The following is a 9,268-nucleotide window of genomic DNA, read 5'->3' as shown; positions in this document are numbered from 1 at the left end:
GAAACCTAAATCAAAGATATTTCATTAGAGTGTTACCATAGAGATGTCACCGGCCATGACGACGTATGACTTGAGTGGGAGTTGAAGGGAAATCCATTCACCGTCTTTTGACTTTACCTCTAAACCATTTACGTCGTTTTGGTGAAGTATCGTTAAGAAAGTCTTGTCTGTGTGCTGAGGAAAAGCTGGCATTGAGATAGACTCTGGTGGAGCCAAATACATGAGAAATTTGAGTAGGTAAGTCTTTGCTTTGACGTGCGATTCGTAGTGTTTCTCAACACCGTAGTTCTCGAATATAATCCTCACCACTAGCCGGTCCAATTCCGCAACTGCGTTTGAAAATCTGTGTATGGTTTTGCTGCAAAGCGTAAAATTAAACAATTAAAAACTATAGTCAGGGTTTCAAAGTAGACCAATCTATCGAAAACTTTAAGCTAGTTTTCTCTGTCCAAATGAAAAGTATCAAATTTAAGTAAAAGTGACCAACTCAAAACTAACTGGTAGCCAGTTCATTGGTACATGTCCCTTATATATTACTTTAGCTAGGTTTCTATCGTATTGCAAACATGAAATTTGTAACATAAACTGGTCATAGTGCTTTTTGGTTTTACGAAGTAGTAAAAGTTATTGGCTTCATTTGACATTAAAACTAGATATAATCGAGTTAAGACATACCAAAACTGATCATTTCCTTGAGGCCACATGAGATTAGTGAATTTCTTAGCATCTTCTTTGTTGGTAACATAATCAATTCCAAGACCCTCGTGAAGAGGGATTATAGGCATTTGACCAACGTAGCCGTGGTACGGCTTCTCATTCACATTCTTCATCTTCGTCTCCGTCGGGAGATCGAACAGATCCTTAGCAGCGGCAAAGACTGAATTGTCTAGTTGCTGCGTTACTCCATCGTAAACCGCCACGAAACAGCCGTACTCCTCTAAGGCCTCACAAGCAGCTCTCGAAATGGAACGCCACGCAGACGTTCTTGGTTTTAAGTCTTGCTCTCTCGTGAAATCAAGAATCGGGACCTTAGTAGTGTTCAGGATTGATTCCATATTTGGATACATTATGTCTAATTTGATCTTTCTTGCATTTGTCAGAAGCACTTATTATTAATAGAGAATTTGTTACTTATATTAGTGAGTTTATATAATTTTTTGTGTGACATAAGTAATGAGTTTTATAGTATTGTAAATTCATATGGGCGTTAAAATATGAAATGAGCAACAAAAAAAAAAGCTCTATATAACGATATTTATATGAATAGAATGGTAGTTTTCGTTGTCAAAAAAAAAAAAATGGTAGTTTTCTTTGTTAAGCAAGAATTCATTTTATTAGTACCTAAATATGTTTTAGAACCAAAACCGTATTAAATAGTCGATCCATACTTATATATTAGTCTGATAGTTATTTCTTTTTAAGAACCATGTATTGGAAAACCTCAAATCTAAACTGTAATCACTACTACATAGTGTGGTCCAAAGAAATGGTGACATAATTTATAATGTGGTCCATAGATTCGGTGACTTGTAATATGACTACTACATAGTGTGGTCCATAGAACTGGTGACATACTAGTAAGTAATATTAGTAAAGAGACTTTTTGGTTTCATTCTAAAATGAATAATTGAAACTAAGCAGAAAGATGCCTTCAAGATTTGTCTTCTAATGAACACCTAAAATCTTATGTATAAGCCATTTGATCAACCACAATACTCATGTACTTTTCAATTAGAATTACATGAATCAATATAAAGATTGGTTGCAATAACTATTACCCAATTAATTAATGAATTTATAATATGTTCTTAACTACAAATTTTCCGATAAATAGCAAGACACAAATATCACTAACTTTCATATCTCAAATCTCATATAATTTTGTAAATTCTATATATTTAAGTATTCAACTAACATTGTCTTAACGTATTTCAATATAGATGTAGCATATGCTATATGTTTATAAGAAAATCAATATGTGTATATGGTATGACATGATATGATATATGTATATATATATATATGATATTTTTGTTTTGGAATATGATGAAATATTTAATTTTTCTATCATCTAAATTATCTTCGTTCTTAATTTTTTCTTTGGGACATTAGTACTACATACATATTACGAACATCATGATTTACAGTTTTATTTTCAATTTTACTTGTCATCTTAAGATATGTGGCGTATTTCATCTTTAGCTTTTAAATTTGTATTCATTTTAAAATAAAAATTCACATGAAATTATTAGTTAACTAGTTTTCAATTTCTATTCGTTTATTAATATTATTTTAATCATGTATCATTTATCACTATATAGTTAGTTAACATATATAAAATATATGCTTATGTTAATTTATTAAAAACAAATTGTTGTGAATTGTAAATATATATAAATTAGGTTTTGGTCTTACTTATATTGCCAATATTGGTACAACTGAATCACTTTCCCATATGATTTTAATATATGACTTCATCAATCATGTTGGAATAGCATCTTTAGTTTTGAATTAATTATCGCAGATAATATTTATCTTGATAATTGAATCTTAATAATAATATAATAAATAATAAGTTAGTTTTCTTGTGTTTGCTAGACAGTGGAAAGACTATCGATTGAACTAAGAAACTATAAAACAATAATTGAGAGAAACATTGTAAAAGTTTTGTACAAGTTTTCAAAGATACTTTTAAATAATATTTATGTAATATAAACTATTAAATAATCAATTTATTCAGTAAATTACCAAAATCTTTTAAAAGTTATTTGTATTTATATACTATAATCTCTTGAAAGTATATAATTACATATTTTGTTATATTAATTTCAAACCCACACAACGTTTGAGACATTCCCTAGTAAAAAATATGGCAATGCAAAATTTTCTGTTAGCACCTATAAAGCTATTCACCACTGCTCTTTTTTGGATGATTTTTTTCTCGGTTCTTACATAACTCATTAAGAGCGCATCTTGGGCTGTAAAATTAGGGCCGATTCGAGATCAATGGCTTCATCAGCTTGGTTGGTCGGCTGATGATGCTACTAGCGCTATGATGGCATAGAGAAAGTGGACTGATGACTATATTATATGGTCCATAGAACCGGTGACTACTAGTTATAATATTATGAAATATTTTGTTTTTATTCTAAAACGAATAATTGAAACCTAAGAACCAAGATCCTTCAAGATTTGTCTTCTAGTGAACACCTAAAATCCATTTTCATCTGAGAGAATATTTTATCACAATAGTATGAGATTTATATAAACATAAGAAATGATCCACCAAAAAGCCCACCAAAACCTTGAAAAAATATATATTGACAAACATAATGTCTTGTAAAATTCCCACCTTAGATTTCTCAAGAGAAGATTTGAAACCAGGCACGAAATATTGGGAATCAACAAGGAAGAACATCACACAAGCACTTGAAGAATATGGATGTTTCATCATAGATCTTCAAGACAAGACTCCGTTAAATCTTCTTGATCAAGTCTTTGGTTCTTTGGTCGACTTGTTTGATCTTCCGACCCAGACCAAAATGAAGAACAAATACAATAAGCCCTTAAGTGGATACGTTGGTCAGATTCCAACTCTTCCTCTTCATGAAAGTCTTGGCATTGATAATGCCACTTCGTTAGAAGCAACCAGAAGCTTCACGGGTTTGATGTGGCCGCAAGGAAATGAACATTTTAGGTATGTTTTAAAAGGATTCGATCCATTTTAGAAGCCTCGCTTTTTGTTTTCTGATATTTAAACCTTACACTTTGCTTGGTTTGTGTTAGTGCATGTTTGCATAACTATGCGGAGTTTGCAGCCAAGCTTGATCAAATAGTCATTCAGATTGTTTTCGAGAGCTATAACGTCGAGAAGTACTACAATCCATACATGGAATCAACCACTTACCTTCTCCGCATGCTGAAGAATTGTGCACCGAACATTAAAAACCCTACTTTAGGATTTGTTACACACACAGACAAGAGCTTCACAACAATACTTCACCAGGACCAAGTCAATGGGCTTGAAATGGAAACTAGAGAAGGAGAGCGAATCATTATCAATCTATCATCACCTTCACTCTTCATGGTGTTCGCAGGCGATGCATTTAGGGTAACGTTAGGTTATAAATACAAAATTACAACCGTATACAAAACATAAATTGAACTAATTTACGTGTATACATATATATACCTTTAGGCATGGAGCAACGATAGGGTTTGGTCTCCACGACACCAAGTTCTAGTGAGCGGTGAAACAGACAGATACTCTCTTGCGATGTTTGCGTTCAACAGTGGAACACTTCAAGTACCAGAAGAGCTTATTGATCATCAACATCCTCTCATGTATAAGCCATTTGATCATCTCGGTCTTCTTCGATTCTACCGTACCGACACAGGTTACAAATCAGAGTGTCCCATCAAAGCCTATTGTGGTATTTAATTCGCTTCTATTATGTAGTGTATCCACTATCCACTATCTAAAGCTTTATGTTGTGAAAATGTAATAATCTTAAAAGAGACAAAAATAAGTGTAATCTTACTCTGGAAAACATATATACAAACTTGCACGTTAAGTCACAACAAGGACACGATCCATTTCTTGGTGTGTAATCATACAACAACTAATACACAAAATCAAGAAAGAAAAAAAATCATTCATCATCACTGCGATTTCCATTGACACGGACTCCAGAAACCATTTCGGATTCAGACATTACTCTCTCATACTTAACAGAACGAGAAGGGAGAATCCTAAACCGTCCATAGCTTAAAGCTTGGGAAAGCTTGTCATAGTCCCATCTCTGCTGAACAAAGACAATGACCGCAAGTAGTATCGCGGTAACAGGTATAGCCACATCCCCAAACTTAGAGAAGAAGTCGAAATTCGGATTAACAAACTCGTGTTCTTCTCCCATGAAGTAAGGATCAGGAACAGAACCAATGATGTAGTCATAGACGTGAGGGAAAAGCCTGACAAGAGTGATCCCAAAGTAGTATAGCTTCCTTAGTGGCTGCTGAGAATCAATCTCCCACATAACATTAGCAATAACCTGAGGGAGCAAAAAGAAATCTTGTACCAAACCAATATATTCCTCTGTTTCGGTTTGCCACCAATTCGAAACAGCAGGTGCGTAACCTCCAACAACTAATCTATCTGATCTTGCTGGATGTAGAATCAGAGCAAGTATGTATCCTAGTGCGTGTAAGATCAAGGCAATGAGGAGCACACGGCGATCACTTGGAACTTTATGCGGTTCTTGAGGTGTTCGAGTGAGCAATCTTGCACGAGACCTCCACACTTTCTGACAAAGCCTTAGAGTTAGTAGGAAGCAGACCATCACAAGTAGCTTCACAGTGTAATCAATCACATTGAACCATTGACTTCTCTGTAGCTCAAATGAAGGTGTTTCGTACGTTGTTGCTGAAGCTGCTTTTCTTTTAAAGAGAGCCTCAGCTCCAGTAATCAACGGCAAGCTATACCCAAGAGCTTGAACTCCTAGCATTACAAGCGAAACAAAAGGAAGCGAGTCTGTATTGCTACCGACGTAAAAAAGCTGGCTCGTGATGCAACCGATAGAGAATGTAAGTGTGAGAACCCGTAAGATCCCTTCAACGCCTGCACGAGAAAGAATGTCTTCACGTTGCCTTCGGTAAAAGATAGGAGTTGTTTTGAGCTTCACAGGTTTAAAATAGAGAGGATCATCCTCTGGTCTTTTGCTGGATATAGAAACCTTAGCTGTTGGATCAGCCAACCATCGTGATTTGATGGGTGGATAAGATACCACCACGTCGATCAAACAATCCAGCCCAGCTTCAAGATCAGCACTGTCGAACAAGATTTTCCAAGAAGCTCTCACATCTCTGCATCCTACAAGATACATTCTCCCAACATGCTCATCGTAAAGACCTTCCAAGTAAATAACAGAGAAGTTACCAAAATATTCCCCTGTAAGTGAGATTTGAGCTGATACATTCAGAAGAAGCTGCTTCTCAGTGTACGAAGCTTTTGTGCGGTAAGGAGTAGTCTGTTGTGGAATGGAAACGTTCATAGTACGCCAGAAAAGTCCGAATAAAGGACCGAGCGAGAGAACATCCATGCCGAAGTTAGTCCCTGAGGCCAGCTTGTCAGTAAATGCAGGGGTATGAAAAGTCAAGTCCTCAGCTAAATGAGAAAGACTTGTAAGCAAATCATCAGAATCTTCCAATTTGGGAAACCACATTACCGACTTCTTGATTATGGTTCCGAAAGAGAACTCTTGGTTTCTCTCAAGCATAGCACCAGCTTTGTCTAACTTGGAGTAACTATAAAACGGTTTCGAATCCGAAGACTGGAAGTAGTTCTGCATATCCATAGGCTCCACAAGCTTCTCAAAGGATAAAGGGAAGAAAGAAGGAGTCAAGTTCTTTTCGGTATTTAAGCAAGAGAACGTTCCAACGAGTATACTTCGCTGCCTTATCGAAAAGGTAGTTGGAATATACAAACAGACACGAGCATTACAGCCATCTACTTGACCAGTCCTGCACCCAACCATACATAACTGCCCACTCGAAGGCTTCCACATCCCTTCAGCTGTAACAGTCATATTGTCTATCCCTGACCTCAACCCTGAAATGTAAAGATTCTCATTCGGGTGAACAGCGCGAAAAACCGCTGAGACTTTTGTAACAGCATCTGTTTCAGACCGAGCTGCAGTTTCCTCACAATGTATGTTCTGCATATACAACTTCACATCTTTAAAGCTACCATCAGTTGATTTAATATCTCCATCAGACGCAAAAGGACCCAATTTGCTGCAGTACTCATCTGTACCGTTACATTTCCAGTTAGGTACAACGGTGAGTGGCGAACGGTTAGCAACTCTTTGTAGAAGATCACAGAACCCTTTCCCTTTATAGACATTGATACCACTTCCAGAATTTGTAAAGGTTTCGTTTTTATAAGGATACGGATCACAAGCCTTTGATACCAAATCATTTGAGACGAAATCGTACCCAACAGATTTCCCAAGCTGAGAAGACAGATGAATCTTGTCGAAAAACTTAAGACTAGGCTTCTGGTTTAGACTTGTAAGCTCTCCTCTGATCACTCTTTTAGTCAATGTGAATCTTTTCGGATAGCGAAGAAGAAGCAGAATCTGATCATCTTGTAAAAGCGGAGGCGTGTCATGTTCCTTAACCCATTTCCATGGATCAGTAGAAGATTCAGATTCGTCACGAGAAGGCAACATTGTTTCACCAAGCATACACAACACTCTCTCATCATCACCACTGTTCTCAAAATAAACCCCTTGGAACGAGATCTTAAGCTGAGTGTGACTAGGCCATAACTCAAACTCACGGATCCCATAGTAAGATCTCAAGCTTGGCAACTCGTTGAACATTGTGATCGCGAGTAGCATAACACCATTGACGCCTACGTATCTCTTGGTTCGATGTGGGAGATCTAGATCTGTGACTGAGAAAGAAACAAGATTCATAGGCTTCGTCGACGAGTTCTTAGGTGTGTTCGTCGAATCAAACGGTAGAATCGGAGAATCACCAGAATCTTGATTCCAATCTCCGTATCTAAAACTAAGTCTTTTTTTGGATTTTCTTGGAGCCATGGAGAGGTCTTCGAGCTTCAATTCAGAAGCTGAAGATAACACAGATTTGCACTTACGCTTCACTTCATTGATCCGATCGTAACTAATCTTAGGGGTGGATGATGATGATTCATCGCCGATTGATTCAAAAACAGGAGCGGACTCTATCTCAGAGAAGGAAGCAATTACAAGAGAAGAGAAGAACCCACATGCTAGAAGGATCAAAAGAAGAAGCTTTATTACCGTTTTCATACTGACAAGAACAGTGGAAGCCTTCTTTGGTCTGGAGAAAGAAAAAAAAAAAGACAGGAACTTGCGAGTCGCGTCAATTGATTTTTTTTTTAGTTTCGGACAAAGATTGAAACTTTGATTGAAAGGGAAGAGGAATGGTGAAGATTGGTTGATGGGTTTCTTTGTGATTATTCGATTTGGTGAACGAGTTACATCACTGGTGACGAAGACTCATATGTAGATCGAGAGAGTGGAGAGAGACGATTACACTCGGAGTTAAAGCATTAAGCAGCAGAACAGACTGAACAGAGAAAAGTCTTTGGAATTTTCTGTTAGTTTATTTGAACAATTATTTCCCCTTAATTTATTGTGTCGTCAAACAAATTATTATATTACTCCAACATTTTGCATTGAATCTCTAATAATTTTGATAAATCCCTTTCCAATCTTATGTTTTTAAAAAAAATTTAACATTTTTTACACATAATAAATAAAAAACATGATTTTTATAATCAACCGTCTTCCATTTCTTAATATTCATTTAAGCGTTTCACAAACAAAAAAAACATTTATTTAAGCGGACAAAAATCGTTTAGCCAATTGATATATTTTTTAGACATTTGATTAATCAGCTCATCATTTGATTAATACATTTAAAATAATTTTTAGCAACAAAAAATGGTAAAATAAAAAATTTAAATAATATTAACATTTTTCTAGTTTTAATTTATGTAATAGAAAAAATGCGAAAACAAAATCCCGACTAATTGGTTAGACACTAAATCTTCTCTGGACGTCTAATTAGGGCCTAAAGTTTTTGAATATATAAAATTCTTATCTTAAAGTACAAATGATCACAACTTTTTACTTGTTGTTGGTTCAATTTGTTGAGTGAGTGGTTGACTTGACTATTAAAGATGGAGGACCAGGAGACGTGTTCGACGGGATATGTATGTTTTTAGTGCGATGCCATTGACCTTGACTTTACTTCTAGTTTTCTTTTCTACTCTTTTATTGTTTCGAACTTTCGAACCATAAGCAAGCTACTCCCAATTTCATTCGTACAAAGATAAATTAGGCCTTTTGATCAGGAAAAAAAAAAAGAAAAGAAACAACAAAGGTTGGTTTATTTCAACGACAAATAAGTTTGAGGGCTGATATTGTCGTTTGGGCCCAAATATTTGGCCCATATAGCCACTGAGGCAGCATTGGGAAATTGGAGACCGTGAAAGAACCAGAGAAAATGTTCTGAAAACCTCCTCTAGGTTTCGAAGATAAGAAATTAGTAGGTGATGATGATATAACAGAGAAACTACATAGATATACAAGAGTCTAAAGAGAGTTTCAGTGAAGATTAAACCATTTAAGCCATCGATATGACTTTATTATATGAGCTTACAAAAATGTACGAAAAGTAAGGTTTAAGAAACAAGGACTAAAACAACAACAATAGA

General features: G+C 35.8%; 3 protein-coding genes across 3 annotated transcripts in view; 1 reads left to right on the top strand and 2 right to left on the bottom strand.

Annotated features, from left to right (window-relative positions):
- Positions 1–1,081, bottom strand: part of LOC104744103 (probable 2-oxoglutarate-dependent dioxygenase AOP1) — a 1,969-nt gene extending 888 nt beyond the window's left edge. Inside the window, exons 1-2 of the mRNA XM_010465124.2 lie at positions 676–1,081; positions 37–358 (exon numbers count right to left, since the gene is read on the bottom strand). Coding sequence (XP_010463426.1) covers positions 37–358; positions 676–1,067 — 714 coding nt within the window. The 5' untranslated portion in view covers positions 1,068–1,081. The remainder of the gene's footprint in view (positions 1–36; positions 359–675) is intronic.
- LOC104742782 (2-oxoglutarate-dependent dioxygenase AOP3-like) lies at positions 3,294–4,463 on the top strand. The gene is made up of 3 exons (XM_010463831.1): positions 3,294–3,697; positions 3,787–4,111; positions 4,199–4,463. Exons 1-3 carry the CDS (start codon positions 3,333–3,335, stop codon positions 4,439–4,441), a joined length of 933 nt encoding a protein of 310 aa, XP_010462133.1. The 5' UTR covers positions 3,294–3,332; the 3' UTR covers positions 4,442–4,463.
- Positions 4,576–8,134, bottom strand: LOC104742781. Its single transcript, XM_010463830.2, has one exon. The coding sequence runs from the start codon at positions 7,833–7,835 to the stop codon at positions 4,653–4,655; it is 3,183 nt and encodes a 1,060-aa protein (XP_010462132.1). The 5' UTR covers positions 7,836–8,134; the 3' UTR covers positions 4,576–4,652.

The sequence above is a fragment of the Camelina sativa genome, chromosome 14 (assembly GCF_000633955.1).
Source record: "Camelina sativa cultivar DH55 chromosome 14, Cs, whole genome shotgun sequence".
Classification (NCBI taxonomy): domain Eukaryota; kingdom Viridiplantae; phylum Streptophyta; class Magnoliopsida; order Brassicales; family Brassicaceae; genus Camelina; species Camelina sativa.
The sequence above is the reverse complement of the archived record's forward strand: the minus strand, read 5'-3'. Positions and strand labels throughout refer to the sequence as shown.

Coding starts and splice junctions, on each gene's coding strand:
- LOC104742782 (XM_010463831.1), top strand. CDS start 3,333: ATGTCTTGTAAAATTCCCACCTTAGATTTCTCAAGAGAAGATTTGAAA. Junction 3,698..3,786: donor CAAGGAAATGAACATTTTAG/GTATGTTTTAAA, acceptor GGTTTGTGTTAG/TGCATGTTTGCATAACTATG. Junction 4,112..4,198: donor TCGCAGGCGATGCATTTAGG/GTAACGTTAGGT, acceptor ATATACCTTTAG/GCATGGAGCAACGATAGGGT.
- LOC104742781 (XM_010463830.2), bottom strand. CDS start 7,835: ATGAAAACGGTAATAAAGCTTCTTCTTTTGATCCTTCTAGCATGTGGG.